The sequence below is a fragment of the Bombus vancouverensis genome, chromosome 2 (genome assembly GCF_051014615.1).
Source record: "Bombus vancouverensis nearcticus chromosome 2, iyBomVanc1_principal, whole genome shotgun sequence".
NCBI lineage: Eukaryota > Metazoa > Arthropoda > Insecta > Hymenoptera > Apidae > Bombus > Bombus vancouverensis.
Genome location: NC_134912.1, coordinates 1,829,294 through 1,845,193, shown reverse-complemented (window position 1 = coordinate 1,845,193; position 15,900 = coordinate 1,829,294). Strand labels below are relative to the sequence as shown.

General features: G+C 25.8%; 4 protein-coding genes across 7 annotated transcripts; 2 read left to right on the top strand and 2 right to left on the bottom strand.

Moving 5' to 3' along the window:
- Positions 1 to 205: 205 nt before the first annotated feature.
- car (vacuolar protein sorting-associated protein 33A) lies at positions 206 to 3,472 on the bottom strand. The gene is made up of 8 exons (XM_033346732.2): positions 3,263 to 3,472; positions 2,846 to 3,042; positions 2,276 to 2,760; positions 2,034 to 2,154; positions 1,815 to 1,975; positions 1,180 to 1,725; positions 984 to 1,106; positions 206 to 887 (listed from the first exon to the last, which is right to left on the bottom strand). Exons 1-8 carry the CDS (start codon positions 3,365 to 3,367, stop codon positions 799 to 801), a joined length of 1,827 nt encoding a protein of 608 aa, XP_033202623.1. The 5' UTR covers positions 3,368 to 3,472; the 3' UTR covers positions 206 to 798.
- A 241-nt stretch (positions 3,473 to 3,713) lies between these two features.
- Positions 3,714 to 10,141, top strand: Fancd2. Of its 3 annotated transcripts, none has more exons than XM_076624480.1 (16): positions 3,716 to 3,963; positions 4,024 to 4,377; positions 4,534 to 4,807; positions 4,896 to 5,255; positions 5,337 to 5,697; positions 5,773 to 6,206; positions 6,854 to 6,945; positions 7,020 to 7,194; positions 7,259 to 7,516; positions 7,599 to 7,845; positions 8,061 to 8,376; positions 8,464 to 8,670; positions 8,813 to 9,110; positions 9,185 to 9,402; positions 9,506 to 9,714; positions 9,793 to 10,141. In XM_076624480.1, the coding sequence occupies exons 1-16, from the start codon at positions 3,804 to 3,806 to the stop codon at positions 9,916 to 9,918; spliced, it is 4,089 nt and encodes a 1,362-aa protein (XP_076480595.1). In that variant the 5' UTR covers positions 3,716 to 3,803; the 3' UTR covers positions 9,919 to 10,141. The 3 variants fall into 3 exon arrangements, with proteins under 3 accessions (XP_076480598.1, XP_076480595.1, XP_033202658.1); XM_033346767.2 differs by having other exon boundaries at positions 3,717 to 3,963; positions 7,599 to 7,932; XM_076624483.1 differs by lacking the exons at positions 9,185 to 9,402; positions 9,506 to 9,714; positions 9,793 to 10,141 and having other exon boundaries at positions 3,714 to 3,963; positions 7,599 to 7,932; positions 8,779 to 9,031.
- Tango2 (transport and golgi organization 2) lies at positions 9,983 to 12,354 on the bottom strand. Its single transcript, XM_033346775.2, has 4 exons — positions 11,330 to 12,354; positions 10,879 to 11,128; positions 10,453 to 10,671; positions 9,983 to 10,385 (listed from the first exon to the last, which is right to left on the bottom strand). Exons 1-4 carry the CDS (start codon positions 11,469 to 11,471, stop codon positions 10,172 to 10,174), a joined length of 825 nt encoding a protein of 274 aa, XP_033202666.1. The 5' UTR covers positions 11,472 to 12,354; the 3' UTR covers positions 9,983 to 10,171.
- Positions 12,355 to 12,381: 27 nt separating this feature from the next.
- Positions 12,382 to 15,823, top strand: LOC117163995 (uncharacterized). 2 transcript variants are annotated; one of them, XM_033346776.2, is made up of 11 exons: positions 12,382 to 12,727; positions 12,792 to 12,944; positions 13,042 to 13,333; positions 13,405 to 13,457; positions 13,535 to 13,615; positions 13,683 to 13,952; positions 14,021 to 14,125; positions 14,700 to 14,768; positions 14,849 to 14,998; positions 15,073 to 15,276; positions 15,372 to 15,823. In XM_033346776.2, exons 1-11 carry the CDS (start codon positions 12,518 to 12,520, stop codon positions 15,807 to 15,809), a joined length of 2,025 nt encoding a protein of 674 aa, XP_033202667.2. In that variant the 5' UTR covers positions 12,382 to 12,517; the 3' UTR covers positions 15,810 to 15,823. The 2 variants fall into 2 exon arrangements, with proteins under 2 accessions (XP_033202667.2, XP_076480621.1); XM_076624506.1 differs by having other exon boundaries at positions 12,384 to 12,727; positions 15,073 to 15,504.
- The last annotated feature ends 77 nt before the right edge of the window (positions 15,824 to 15,900 follow it).

The following is a 15,900-nucleotide window of genomic DNA, read 5'->3' as shown; positions in this document are numbered from 1 at the left end:
ACTAATAGCTACTACTTTACCAATTTTACGCTTTTGACTTAATAACATAAAACAATGTTAATAAATAGAAAACGATCAAAATATACGATAATACTTGATACGTCATTTAAATTTTAGAAATTTATTGTGTGTAATAAAATATAAAATAGTGTTCGATTAAAATTAGCTTTGGTATTTGTTAATTTTAGATAAATGAGAAAATACATTTAATAAGAATTTTATAATGAATTTATTTTTATACTTTTTCTTTTATAAATTTGTTGACAAATTTTATATGATTTTGATACATATTTTAAATAACTTATACGCATATATGAATACAATTTGTTATCAAAATAATCATAACTATTGCATAAATATGTATATAATTTTATTTTATATATGTATATTTAAAATTTTAAGAATAACTTATAAAAGCTTCATTTTTAAAATTTGGCTTTCATATGCTATCAAAATTTAACTTAGTCTAATGTGTAATACAAGGTTAGTTACTGCTATTTATATATATACATATTGATATTATATACAATTATATCAAACTTATACATATGATACAAAAGTGATTTTTTTTAATTATACATATAATTTGATACATGTGAATATTGCAAAGAAATGCTTATAAAAGACTTCTGAAGGTATAAATTAATAATTTTATCATATCTGTACATGTATTACTCTACTCTTTTAATGAATATGCTTATTAGAAAAAAAGAATTTACACATATTTTTAAAAAAATATGTATAATTATTTTGTAGTCAGCAATGTGTACGCATAAAATAACGTTCAATTTTATTAGATTATGTACTTTCTAGGTTTTCCATTAATGACATTAAAAATGTGTTTCCATTTATTAGTTTTGTAGTGCAGACAACAAATTCTACGTTTACTGAAAATAGACATTTTTCTCAAAATATATCATACATACAAACAAAAAATCAATTGTAAAGTTTCAATAATATAATAGATTTATTGTATTACTTACAATCTTCTTGCTGAGATAGAAATCTCAGCGCAGAAATTTCTGCAAATGTACATCCTCCAATAAAGAAAACCATTACTAATTTTGGTGGTTCTGAATTAAAGTCTTCGCTAGTAATAGAATTTCCTAAAAATTTAATTTATATCTATATCACCTACAATATAATTGAAATTATATTTTTTTTACATATATTCCTTACTTCTCCCAGATGACAGTATGTTATATGGTGGGCTACTAATAGTAGGGCCAGGTAATAATCCCATTACATCATTTAAACCTTGCCAACCATTTGATTGTACAAGCTGCTCTGTCAATCGAACACTTAGTGGTGCATATATAGAATGAACATAACTAATATCCTTCGGTGTAATTTCACTTTCATCTTCAACAGTAAGTCGTAGTGCTTTTCGTAAAACTGCATACTGACGCGCAGATTGTTGTTGTTTTAATAATCCGGCTTTTTCTAAGTTTAATATGGTTGGTAAATTATGATATCCGTACGTTTGTATTATTTCCCTCTTATAATAGTCTAATAACTTTGGCTTGAGTCCAGAATTTGTTAAGGATTGTATACAAAGAAGACGTAAAACTTTTAAAAGTGGTTGTTGTTGTATTATCATATCTTCTATAAAAGTATTTGGTTTATCTGTGTCAATACAATTCAACAACTCTTGCTCTACTTGCAAAGATTCTAAAAAATTACTAGAATCTGTTACTTCTTTTATCATTTCAGCTATTGTTGTATCTAACAACGAAATAAAAATAAGTATACAAAATAAATTATACTATAATTAATGACAATTAATATTATTAAATAGAATTTAAAAAACTTACGTTTTGCTAATGATTGCTTAGTAGCTAACATATGTGGTAATCGTGCTATAAATTGTTTAATTTCTTGCACACTTTTATCTCCATGTCTCTCATCAAACTGTGATGAAATAACTTTAGCTTTTTTACTAAGGATAGGTCCAACTCCATTAAAATTTTTATCCCTACAATTATAAAGGCTCTGTAAAATATAAAATCATATCAAAATATAAAAATACTCACCTGATTTCTGCAAATAATTCCTCTCCAGAATTTAGTATAATTTGTTCTTTTTCATTAAGGGTCATTGTTGTTGGAGAGTCTTGAGAATCATGAAATCTTCTTGCTGGCAACTGTACAGTATCTGAAATTATAATACTTTAATAAACTAAAAATAACAAATTATAATAAAATTACTTATAAGATATTTTGTTATAAAAGATAAACTAAACTAAAGTTTAAAAGAAAGTAAAAAAATACTCAACTATATTTTATCCCAAAAATTTCATCTATTAATCCCTCATACGTCAATTGCGTAACTAGAGGTGAAAGTAAATCTACAGAGCGATCTAATAATAATAAATGTTCTATAGTAGATGACTGAACTGATGTTGTTTTATTATCCTCTTCTTCTCTATTTAATCTTTCTAATAATTCCCATACTTTGCTAGCAGCAGGTCCTCTTCCAGTAACTTTTGGAATTTTTCCATATAATCGTTGTAAACCTTGAATAGCTTGTGCAACTTGATACAAACAAGTGGGATCATTTTCTAAATGAAACTCCTTAAATGAACCACTAAGCTCCATGGAAAGAAGATCATTATCAAAAGGAAATAAGTCACATTTAAATTCTTCTATTAATGTGAAGCTACCAAATACACCACGATTCTGAAGCTTTTTTTGACAAAGAAGACTTTTTCTTGGTACAAAAAACAAATGAAATTCTTTGCGTGGTCTTTTCCCCTCTTCTCTACAAATTTGTTATTATGTAAGCTTCATAATATTATCTTATTGAAAATTAAATTTAAAACAAATATTTCTTATTTTATACATACCCATGAACATTTTCAGCAATTAAATCCATAAGTCCTAACTGAGGTCTAGTTATAAATATTATATTAACAATATTTGGTGGTATTGTCAAACTTCCACCACATAAAGGATACATTTTAACAACATCATGTTCTTCAAGCAAATTATATTTTGCAACAAGACCAATTGGTCCTTCAAGAGATTGATCCCATATAATTGCCTATTATAAAATACAAGTCAAAATATTTCTAACACAATATGTTTACTGATAATGTAAACAAAACATATACGATAACTAATTTTACTTTAATTGTACTTTAAGGTAAGCTATGAATAAAAATAAGTTAACTTTATTCATTAAACTAGTAACAACACATATTATCTAACAATAGCAATACATACTGATAAATGGTGAAAGATTGAAAAGTTTATTATAATACCTTTGTGCCATCACACTTTTCAAGCAAACAGAGTAACTGTTTCCTGACTTGTACTTGAATAATTCCCACATTTAGACGCCCTGTCGATAAATGTGCCGATGACATATTTTTAATCCTACAATTTGCACACAATTGTTAAACATACACCGCCTTCTGTCACTTTCGTATCTTAAATACTATTCTCCTCCCTTCTCTATATGTACGTATGTATATACATTCGTAAATTTGTATCTTTATCTTACTATAAATTTTGCTATCAGTGTTACCACTATTATTTTAGAATATCTCATTTAATAATATATAAAGATATTTTATATAAAAATATAATATTTTGATTTCTATATATTTTTACATTTTAACAATTTCCATTGTAATAGTGTAGTTTATTAATTATCAAATTTCTTATAAGGAAAACTCAAAGTATGTAGTTATTTTCAATTTGATAGTGTGCATATACGCATTTAATTTTCATACTACCTCTTTATACTTAGCGCGAAAAGATATTACATATGATCGTACGCAAAAGTACAATCATTTAATCATGGATAAAAGAAAATTAAAATTTAGAGGCGGCTTACATAAAAATTTAATAGGAAGTCCAACATCTTCAAGAAGTGACATATCTCAAACTAAATCTTTAATTGAACAGTTGCCAAGAAATAATAGTACGTTATTAGCCGGAAAGGTCTTCTCAACTCAAAGTAAGCTCATTGATGAAATATTTCGAAATTAAAGAAAATTATTAAATAAAATATTTACAGGTCAAAACAAATTGTCAGATGAGGATATTTTTTCAAGTAAATCACGTAAGGTAGAAGTAGGAAATGGAGAATCATTATCACGTAAACGCAAATTGTCAAGTCTTACTTCGTCAAACTGTGACAGTGACGATGATTTAGGTTTCCCTTTGGCAGAATCTACAGTTTTAAAGAAAAAACGAGATGATTCTGACACTATATCAGATAATTGTGAAAATAGTCATCTCAGAAGTTCATCAAATTTATTAATAATTACAGAGAAAGGTGTTAATGCGATTTCTATTACAAAGTGTAAATTTCTTGAGTTTTTACATGACTCAGGCATTAAGATAAATCCAGTTGTTCCACATGTACTTTGTAAGTACATCAATTACCTAGAGCTTCAATTATATGATGGATATTAGTTGTATATAAATTTTAAAGTATATTTGATAGTATAGTACATAGCATATTTAAAAGTATATTCGATTAATGTTATAATATAAATACATTGTATTCATTAAATTACTATAGGTAAAGATGTCATAATGGTGCAAAGGAAAATGAAAGAATTACTAAATTCAAAAAAATATAAAAAAGATGAGTTAATTACCCTAATGGAAAAATATTTTGAAAATGAAGAAAATTTAAAAAATGCTTTAAGCGATATGGAATTACTTATTGATGGTGAAGTGTCAAATGTGTTACATAGTTCTTCTCTTATAAGGATTCTGTTACAAGTTTCTGAACTATATCCAGAAATATATAGCAGTCTTTTGTCTAAACTCAATGAAGCTATACTTATAGCGTATGTTTTCTATTGTTATAATAGTTTCTTATAGTTTTCCACAATTTTTGAATATATTTTTATAATTCTTTTAAACATATTTTTTTAGTGATTCCATTGAATCAGTATCTTGGGCTCTTCCATTATTGCAACAGTTTCGCTTCTTGGATGTTGTAATTAATTCTGATGCTTTGGTCAACAATTTAGAACAACTTCTAGAATCATGTCCTTTATGGTTTCAGAGTGAATTAATTATGCTTTTACCTGACATTGTATCTGACAAACAACATCAAGCTGTTGCTGAAATTTTGAATAAAATTTTAGAAGATAATTCTGAATTAATAAATTTAATATTATATTGTATGGGCAACTTAAATCTTGGAAAAGAATATTTGGATGAATACAAGGAAAAAACATTAAATTTGTTGAAAACAAATGTTAAAGTAAACGCAATATCAGCTATTACAAAGTATGTTTTATTAGTTAGAAAGTACAATATGGAAATACAATTACATGTATAATTTTTATCTATTTTCTCATTCTTCTACAGGTTTGTTTTAGAAGATTGTACAAATACAGAAATTTTTGAAAAGACATTAAAGGTATTACGCAATATTGATATACAACCTCTTGTTGGAGAAAACATTGAAGAGTGTTATCAAAGTCAATTAAATATTGTGAATACATTAAAAATGAGTATGCTTCTTTCAAAAAATATAGTAAATGCAACTATAACAGTTATAAAAGATATTACTAAAGATCCAAAACCATTAGATATCATTCTTTTGCTTCTTATATCTTTAACAACAGAAGTGAAGAGAAAAATTATTGAAGCTATATTTAAACAACATATACGATCTGGGTTTTATAGAACGAGCTTATTAAATTTATTATATAGTGATTATAAACAAGTTCGTACAACATAATACAATGTTAAGATATTGTCTTTGTTAAAACTTTAATGTAATTGAGATATTTTTTTATAGGTTGTGCAAGAACTGCAACCTATTGCTTTACAAATATCTAGCAATTTATTAAAAACAGATGAACGTGTATTTATTGATTTTTCTATTGATTGGTTGCGTTTACAATTTAAATGTCACAAAGAGGATGCGTTCAAACAACGAGAGATTCTAGAAAGAATTATATTCCTTATGGGTGATTGCAATCAAACAGTTAAAAATAGTTTGGCGTTTCTGTGCAAAATGGTGGAAAAAGAAGAAGACAGACAATGTCTAACGCCACATTGCAATCATCTTCGTATTTTACTTGAGAAAATGGATAACTTGAATTTAAAAGAAGTTGGTACATTAAATGACTTATTGCAACATTTATGTACAAGCCCTAATGTTATAGCTGATTCTCTACGTGATGACTTATTCATACTACTGCAAAAGCAACTATCTAATTTTAAACCATTGTATGTATTAACATCACGAAAAACAACGTGAAAAAAATTACCAATTCTGAAATCTGTTGTCAAAGTACGATTCCAAAACTCGCTTTTTCGAGTTCCTTAATTTTGAAATAAATTTCGATTGATCTTATGATCTCAGAGTTTTAGAGTTTAAAGCAGATTCTTTCAATGTCTTTTGTATAACTAATCTTATGATCTTAAAAAGAAATAAAATAGGTACCATAGTCCCAGAATCATGAGTTACAAAATTTTAGTTTTGTGATTATCTGCATATAATCCTATGGCTTTGGTTGAACTATCTTATCTTAATATGTAGTCCGCATTTGTTGCTACTTTCTCCAAATGACTCGTAGTGTATCCCATTTTACTTTTATAATAATTGTTTCTCCAATCTGGTGTATGTTATTATTATTACATAATGAATTTGTATTTATTTCCTTGTTTCTAATTCTTTCATCAAATATTGAATAAGGCTTCTAATATCTCTAGAATCAATGAATACATAATTTACAAAAATTTTGCTTTGACAGTAAGTTCCAAATTGGTTATTCTTTTCCTAAAATATTCTAAGTAATGTCCAGAATGCTTTTAGTGAGAAGAAAAACATTATTTTCTGATACTGATTTTATTTTTAAATGATTATATTTTAGCACAAAATGTAAAGGTGTTTTAGGAGCAGTAATGGCAATAAAACATTTAATGCAAAAGACAGAGAAATCTGATGCAGCGTATAATTTATTTGGTAAGCACCATGAACTACCATTACTAAAATTTACATCTAAGTCATAAAGATACTAAGACTTTTTAATTTTATAGAGACAGTATTAAATAATGTGAAGAAATGCTCACGATCACAAGCTCTGTTTTATGATCAATTAACTTGTATCATTTTACAAACTCAAAATATTAATACAAAATTTATAAAAAGACTCACAGATTATATTGAAGAAGAATTTGTTATTACAAATATGATTGATAAGTCAAGTTATAGGTATATAATATTTTATAATCTTTAATATAATATTCATTTATCTTATAATCTTGTGTATATTTAGAGGAAATTTAATTCCTAAATTTGGATTGAATAAGGCTGAAGATGAACCAGAAAATTGCATTTTAACTTTTGAAGACAAAAAATATGGCGCAATTGTACCAATTTCTTTCAAACTTCTCAGAACTTGTTGTATTAAACTTAGTGAAAATGAAAATCTAGATGCTATAGATTCTCTTTTAGGATGTGCAATATTAATGCCAAAAGATTTTGATATAGCAGAAAATTCAGTAATCGATTTAATAATATGTTGCATTAATTGGTAAGTTAAAAATTAAATAAGTAAATAGAAATATAGTATTAATTTTAAATAAAGGTACTACAAAAGTTTTATTTTTTTGTAGGTTTCGTGAAGTGATTAGTGGTTTTATTACACAAAAAGATTCTTTGTTACAGAAGCAAGTATTACAACGATTAGACAATTTGATAGATTTACAAAGTGAATTGAGCACATTGTTCTCTTTGTGTGACACAAAATATCAACCACCTCCATGTTATTTTCATCAGTTTCCTCTACCGCCATTTGTAAGAATAGATAAAAAAGTTGGAAGAAAAGGAAAAAAAGAGAAAAAGAAGTTCAAAGAAAAATCTGTTAGTATAAACGAAATTAAAGACTGGGAATTGGGTTCTTTAATATGTTCTAAAAATCCAACATATTTTAGAAAATTCGATGCATCGGTATATATATTTTAATATTAAATAATTAGTATTGGCAAAAAGCACTTTTTTTATTTATGTTTATATACATTAAATATTATTTACATTTGTCTTATACTTATTTTTATAATTAGCATAATATTTCGTAGATAGTACATCTATTAGATATAAAAATGGACATGGATGCAACACAATCTGTGAGATGCAGTATATCTATAAAACAAGTATGTTTTATTGTTAAAGAACTCCTAGGAATCTTTGAGCATGACAGTAATGAGAAATTTATAAAGGACTTAATTAAATTATTACCAAAAATTTGTGCAAAATTACGAGATATTGTAGACGTTTTGAGAGAAGAAAATGAAGCTCAAAGCAGAGAAGCTGTCCGATTATTGTTATGTCTTCTAACAAAAATTTTTAATTGGAAAGGATTTGAAAGTGTTACTTATAATATATTATTACGAGGTATGACATTTATATATAGTATATTTATACATAATAATCATATTGTAATTTATAACATATTTTAATAATTTGTACATACTTGTTTAGAGGGTTTACGAATTTTGGCAAGTCAAGTTGATGAAAGCAATATTACATTAAGATCGTGCAAAGAACTTGTTACAGAATGTTGTAAATATTTTGAGTCTTTATCCGATATTATTACACAAATATCATTATCAATTTCATTAATCAATATGTGTCAATCATTAATGAAACATTCTGAATCTTATACTAAGGAAAATAAAGAAAAGTATGGTGAGGAATATTATGTATAATATGTATGCATAATATATATTGCATATTATGCAATTCATAACTTATTAAATATTAATTTTATATCTAAAACATATTTAATCTTTATAGTGTTCAGAATAACCATTGATGCTATCATTTTTAGCAAAAATGGCATTTGGATTTTTATGCCTTCAGTGGCCGGAAGACAATCATTCCAGTACTCAATATAAATCAACTGTAATTGAATTGTTAAATAGTTGGATTAATAATGAATCACTACCATTACAAACAGTAACTTCAATTTTGGATTGGTTACCAGATGAAACTTCAGAATTGGAGAAGCCACAGGATAGACTAAGTAGAATGCCTTCCATATCGAGAAGTAGCTTTCATTTTTTATTTAAAAAAATGTTCGATGGTTTAATTAATGGTATAAAAACAGCGTTGCAAATAGCTGATAGGTACGTATCATGTACTTAATAAAAATTGTTTTACATGAAATGAATATTTTATAAGTTTACATGTTTTTTATCAGAGATCCTAAAAGAATAGGTGTATGGTATGAAGTTGCGAAAAACGTGCAAAAGTTAGTTCAAATATGTAAAACATTAACAACAAAAAATAATTTATTGATATTCCTAAAATATATGCCTATATTATTGAAATCTTTTTTAAACCTTGGAATGCCAGTTCTAGAACATAATTTAAAATATCAAACAGAAGAAGTAACAAAAATATTGAAGATGATGCAAGGTATAAATTTTAAATTATCCAATAAATAGAATAAAGTAACAAATAGCTAAAAAGATATTAATAGTAAAAAAGTAATAAAAATTATACATAAAATTTGTTTTAGGAGGCACACGATATTTACATACAATATGTTGTGATAGTGCAGAAAAGAAAGATCTCACATTATCAAAATATATTCCTGCAGCAAAATCTATATTAGAAAGATTAATATATAGTGTAAAGGGAATGTTAGTTCTTAACAATAGCCCTACTGCTTTTTGGATGGGTAATCTTGTTAACAAAAACTTAGAAGGTCAAGAAATTTTTTCTCAGGTTTGTATTTTTTGAAATATATACTCTTTTAATGTATCATATTTTAATTGTATTTTATATACTTACTGATATTTCTAGAATTTATCATCAGAAGAAAGCTCTGTACCAAATTCTAACATAGCTGATGATACAACTAACGTATCGTCAGATATATTAGAAAGCGATTCGAGTGATGACCTTGTTGATGAAAATGATGTGTCATAATATTTTTTATACAGAAGATTTAAAAAAATAACTCTACTAAACCTAAATAGCATAAAACAACATATTTTTATAATAACAAATTTATATTATAATACTTCTTTGTGTACTTTGTACATGTACTTTTATACACGTCCAAAGAATTGTGTATTTACATTTAACATTATATCAAATGTTATAAACTAATAATATAATTATTAATTAAGTAAAATATTAACTATATAAATATCGTTTACAATTATTTTTATTATCACTGTCAATTTCTACGTATTAATTTGTTACTAAATATTTGACGTTTCCATGTTAAATTTGGCATAAGTGTTTCTTCAACGAATGTTAGTTCATTGTTTCCATTAACCAACAAAATAGAATGAGTTCGTGTACAATATCCATCAGTTGATACAAAGATTGAGCTGAGTTCCTTATATCTTTTTGAACAACGTTTTTGCAATTCAGGATCTGGCAAATATCTGGAAATTAAAAGAATAATGTGTTAATAACAACATAAACTATAATTGTTTAAAAAATTATGCATACCTTTCTTTTGATTTCAAAAATTTCAGAAGTTCTTCAATCAGAGTCATTTGTCTTGACACCTTAATATCCTTAACAATATTTTTGAAAATTTCTTTTCCTGCTTCAACTTTTTTATATGGAATATCAAGACCACTATTACCAAAACCTAAGATATTGTCTTGACTTGAATTAGGTCCTGTTGAATTATGAGAACTGCTCAGATACTTAACATCTGCATTCCTAAATGAATTAAAATATATATTAAAATTTTAATTAATTTATATATTAATTAAAGAAAATGTATATTATTAAAATATATATATAAATTTATATAAATATATATTTTTTAAGTATATAATATATTTTATATATTAAGTATATATATATATTATACTTTGATTATTAAGATTTTTTGATTATAAAAATATTATAAATTTATTCACATACTGTAAATCTATTAAAACCAAAATAAAAGGATTATATATTTGATTTTCATTATTCTTCTTATATAATTTGTCTAAATATGAAACTGCAGAATCATTTGATGTAACAAAATTAGGCACTAAAAATCCTCGTCCTTGTTTTGGTATATTAGTTAAACTTGCTTCATCAGATAAATTTAAAACAACACCAGCTTTTCCTGTTAATGACATAGCTAGCCAAGTCCCACCTTCTTTTCCAGGCTCCATATCAGTACCTAATAAAATATAAATTATAATGATTTCTAATTTGGAATTAATTATTCAATAATATATTAAGATAAACATTTTGTACAATATATACATATATATTACTATATATATGTATAAATTTAGCATGTAATTAATTTCAAATGTACATTACTATATATATAAATTTAGCATGTAATTAATTTCAAATGTACATAGCTTTAACTTACCTCCTAAACATAATGGATGGTGTTCCCAATAATGTGCTGGTGATGCTGGACGTTTAAAATCTTCATCTCGGTTTGAGACCAAAATCAATCGATATGACTCAGAATCAGCATCAGGATTACGATAAATAAATAAAATACACATAGTTGTAACAAATTACTTAAATACTACAGAGCAATATCTGCTTATATTACAGACTTTTGTTTTATACCTCTTTTATTGTATGTCATTGATAAGATTAAACACTTTTTAATCATAAATTAAGATAACGTTCTGTTCATTGATAACTGAAGATAAACTAGTAAGACATCAACATACATTTACATGAAGCATGTAAATTGAAATTACATTTTACAATCTACAAAAGTAATTTTTTGAAATAAAAGGTAAAATTATGAAAAAGGTAAAATAATGCTCATAATTTTAATTATATTTATATACAGTTTTGCCTCTAAATAAACAACACACTCGGGTCCGATTAATTGCTTATTAAGAGTCAAATATGCTATTCTGCTTGATTTTGTTCTTGAATGATTTTGTTCTTGAAAACGAGCGAGAGGCTTGACATAGCGGCAAATCAGAAAGTGATTAGCCAAGACGTACATATAAGACGATTACATATAAGACGTCAGGATCGCTAATGCTAAAGTGAGAAAGCGTTATATATATTGTATTCATCTTTTACTAAACGCTGTCATTGTTCATTAGACCACAAAAATTTATGGCTCCTCGCTTTCACAAACCTATTACTCCTTCACCGATCTCTCATTCTGTCGACAAGTTCAAATAAAGAAGAGGGGATAGCGGATTACTTATTTCGAGTCAGAAACCACTTGCTTATTTCGAAGAAAAATTATACTATGTAATAATAATTTCTGCACTTCAAAAGCCTGTATGTCTATTTCATAACATCGATAAAACCGACAAATCTTTGTTATATTAATATTACCTATCAGTAACTCTAAATAAAATATTTTATTATATAACTACATAGATTTTATTGATCACCATTTATGTTACTTTGCATTTTGTTTCTTAATAGTTACTATAGTATATAAATAAAAACAATCAAATAAATAATACAATTTATTTTATATTATATTATATTTTTAAAAAGAATTTTAGATTCAGATCCGTTAACAGTAATAATAATTAATGTTACTCATTTTTTGAGCGAAAAAAAAGTAAATATGTCTTATGTAGAACATGGACCTCGAATTTTTTTAGCTAGTAAACATAACTCAGGAACACCTTTGATGTATGGTGACTATGTTTTACCGAAGAAACGTTTAGAAGGTCGATTAAAATTACATGATTCTTGTTCAGATATCAGAGCATGGAGTCCAAATTCTCTAGAAAATTCACGTTACTTTCGTGAACTTAATGAACATGACTCATCAGTACGTATTCAATTAAACAAAATATTCATATCAAAGAAAAACATTCTCACTATGTATCTTGCAGATGGGAAAAATAATACCATTTAATGTAATTATTGATAATATTATTCAACTCAATCCGAAAGCACAAAATGAACTTCAGATAGTTAAAAAAGAACTTAAAAAATATAAAACTCTTAAACTTACCACTAAACAAGAAGAACAGTTACAAAATTTAGTGAGTTTTTAAACAATTTACTTTGTATATTAGTCTCCTATATAATAACTTAAAATTAAAGTTAAAAGTAACTTAATAATGTCATATTATTTTTTAGGATAATATTTCAAAAATAAAAGAATTACCACAGAAAAACAATTATACAACTGGAGTTCTAAAAGGTGCATTTTTCAATATCAGTAAATCAGGTCCTATAATTCAGTCAAATTTGTTATCAATCCATACACCTTGTAAAAGAAATTCACAATCTAACACAAGAAATGTATCAGCTATAACAAACCAATATAATCAATTATATTCTTATTCTTTAACTATGTTTGATCCATCTTTGAAAAATTATAATTTAATACCATCATGTAGGTCTACTGTAAGATCACTTCCGTCTGCAGGTAAAATGATACAAAAAGGTATTTAAAAATTTTTTATATTCTAAATTCTCATTTGTATCTTAATTTTGTAGATTACAATAAAGAGACATCATCTTGGATAGAATATATTGATGTAGCTGTACAAGTAGTATCATTATATCATAATCAATCTATTAGTACTATAATTAAAATTATTTAAATAAATGTAATATTTACTTACAGGTAAACACAGAAACACATGATATAGAAATACAAATTGACGATGAAGTTGATAAATATCTAAACAAAATTATAACAATATCTGTATGAAAATAATTGTGCTTTTTGTCATTTAAACAATATATTTTTATATAAATATTATTCTGTCTAGGCAATGTCACAAACATCATTCACATCAAAATTCAGTAATGAAGATAACAGTGCAGATCTAGACAAAAATAGTTCACAAACAAATAATCACAAGGAACAAAGTTTTGAATGTGATGCTTCTTGCAGTAATAGTTCACAAGATATTGAAAGTCTAACTGAGTCTGACACTGAAATGGAAACAGAATCTGATTTTGATCTACATAATAGCGTTCATAAAGGGATTATCATCCAGAAAGATTCTGAAATTATAGTTTTGAAAAATGAACTCTGTGTATGATATATTAACTTAATAATTTATATAGTTATATTATAATTTATACAATCGTATTTAATTTCTAGGTAAGAGATGCTGAGTTAGAAGAATTACATGATATGAATAAACATTTGGAAGTTTTACTAAAAGAAAAAGAAAGTTGCATATACACTCAACAAGGAAATCTCAAAGCAAGTATATAAAATACAATTTTGTAGAATAATACTAAAGTATGTCGTATGACAAAATTGAAGTCTATTAATACCTAATAATAGTAGTAGTTCATTTTCAGTCTCCTGGTCAAAAGGAATTTGGTTCAGAATTATTTTCTCTATTTCTTTGTGTTCTCACTTATTCATTTACACACACATCCACTCACTCAGACACACAATTTTATTTTACTCTTATTTTACTATCACATATTTACTTTCTATCATCTATTTAATTATTAATTATTATTATATGTCTATTTTCTGTTATCTATTGCACAAATCTTTACCTACATATCTCTTCACTCTTTTCTTTTTTTCTTTCCCAATTTCCTCACCAAGTTGACAACCCTATCTTTTCCTCTTTTGTTGGCTATCTCTCCTATACCAAACCTACTTTGTAATTCCACTCTTTTTTCATGTGCTCTAAATTTCCGTAATTGTCCCCACAAAGGTTACATTTCTTTCTTTCACTCTCTTACCAATAGATATTCCACCTCTCCATCAATCCGCATTTCACTAGTGCCAGTAATAATACTTGATAATAATTATGCAGATGTTACATGAAAAATTATATAAATTGGATCATGAACGTAATTGCGAAGTAGAGGATCTGAAAAAGAAGGTAATATGTTTATATATTATTTTATATATTATCTTTATATTATTCCACTTTGAAAATTCTATCTCCTTTTCTTTTTCTAGCTCTATAGTTATAAATATTTAATGGAACAACTCAAACAAGATTTAAATGAGAAATGTGAAAGTTGTTATTTATATTCTGAAGAAATTGAAAAACTTCAGTTGTATGTCAAAGAAACAACAACATTACGATTAGAAAAAGAGTTACTCTTAGTTAGTTATCACACATATCTAATATCAAGGATTAATTTTCAAATAAAAAATTATATATTCTTACTGTATTGCAGAAAAAGATACAAGAAATGGAACAACTAGTAGAAAAAGCAGAAAAATATAATATAACACTAGATCAATTAAAGAATGTCTTAGAAGAAAGAGACGAACTTAAAAAACAAAATTATGAACAGAATTGTATATTAACAAATCAAGAAGAAAAGCTAAATCAACTGTTAAAAGTGATCAAAGAACTGTCTATTTCATATAATGAACAAGTACACTATTTTTATTATATTTATTAAACGCTTTATTCACACATAATTATATACATTTACACGATTATGAATAATTATAATGTCAATTACGTTAGATGGAGACAAAGAATATGTTAGAAGTTTTAAAAACTGAAATTCAGGATAAAGATATTAAAATTGCTCAACATAAAGAGGAATTGGTTTCTATAAAACAAGAAATTAGTGATTTTTTCAATAAGTTAAAATATGTCCTAAATAATTTGGAAGAGCTTAATGGCGTTTGTGAAGAAATTTGTAATTGTTCAAAATGTAGCTTGGATATTGGTGAAGAAGCAAATAATATACTGTATAATATAAACATCATTATAGCAAGATTTCAAAGTTATAAAATAGAAAGTCAAAATCTCTTACAACAAATTGGAGATCTAAAGCATTATATAGAAAATGATAAACTAGAAACCTTCTTTGATCAAAATTTAAAATATATGATTTGTGAAAAACTCTCTTGTGACTCTGAAGTGGATTCAAAAAATACAAGTAATGCTGTTATTTAAAACATACATAATAATATATAGTGCATTATATACTTATATATATATGAGCCACACATCACACATTTTCTATATTATACGTGAAATCAATATT

Bases quoted from the DNA above. Each gene is read 5' to 3' on its own strand.
- LOC117163995 (XM_033346776.2), top strand. From the start codon at position 12,518: ATGTCTTATGTAGAACATGGACCTCGAATTTTTTTAGCTAGTAAACAT. The intron at 12,945-13,041 runs GTGAGTTTTTAA...ATTATTTTTTAG, and splicing joins AAGAACAGTTACAAAATTTA to GATAATATTTCAAAAATAAA. The intron at 14,126-14,699 runs GCAAGTATATAA...ATAATTATGCAG, and splicing joins CTCAACAAGGAAATCTCAAA to ATGTTACATGAAAAATTATA.
- Tango2 (XM_033346775.2), bottom strand. From the start codon at position 11,471: ATGTGTATTTTATTTATTTATCGTAATCCTGATGCTGATTCTGAGTCA. The intron at 10,672-10,878 runs GTATGTGAATAA...TAATTCATTTAG, and splicing joins TTGGTTTTAATAGATTTACA to GAATGCAGATGTTAAGTATC. The intron at 10,386-10,452 runs GTATGCATAATT...TTTAATTTCCAG, and splicing joins TTTTTGAAATCAAAAGAAAG to ATATTTGCCAGATCCTGAAT.
- Fancd2 (XM_033346767.2), top strand. From the start codon at position 3,804: ATGGATAAAAGAAAATTAAAATTTAGAGGCGGCTTACATAAAAATTTA. The intron at 8,377-8,463 runs GTATGACATTTA...ATACTTGTTTAG, and splicing joins TTATAATATATTATTACGAG to AGGGTTTACGAATTTTGGCA. The intron at 9,111-9,184 runs GTACGTATCATG...GTTTTTTATCAG, and splicing joins GCGTTGCAAATAGCTGATAG to AGATCCTAAAAGAATAGGTG.
- car (XM_033346732.2), bottom strand. From the start codon at position 3,367: ATGTCATCGGCACATTTATCGACAGGGCGTCTAAATGTGGGAATTATT. The intron at 2,761-2,845 runs GTATGTATAAAA...ACAAATTTGTAG, and splicing joins ATTGCTGAAAATGTTCATGG to AGAAGAGGGGAAAAGACCAC. The intron at 1,976-2,033 runs GTGAGTATTTTT...TTATAATTGTAG, and splicing joins GAATTATTTGCAGAAATCAG to GGATAAAAATTTTAATGGAG.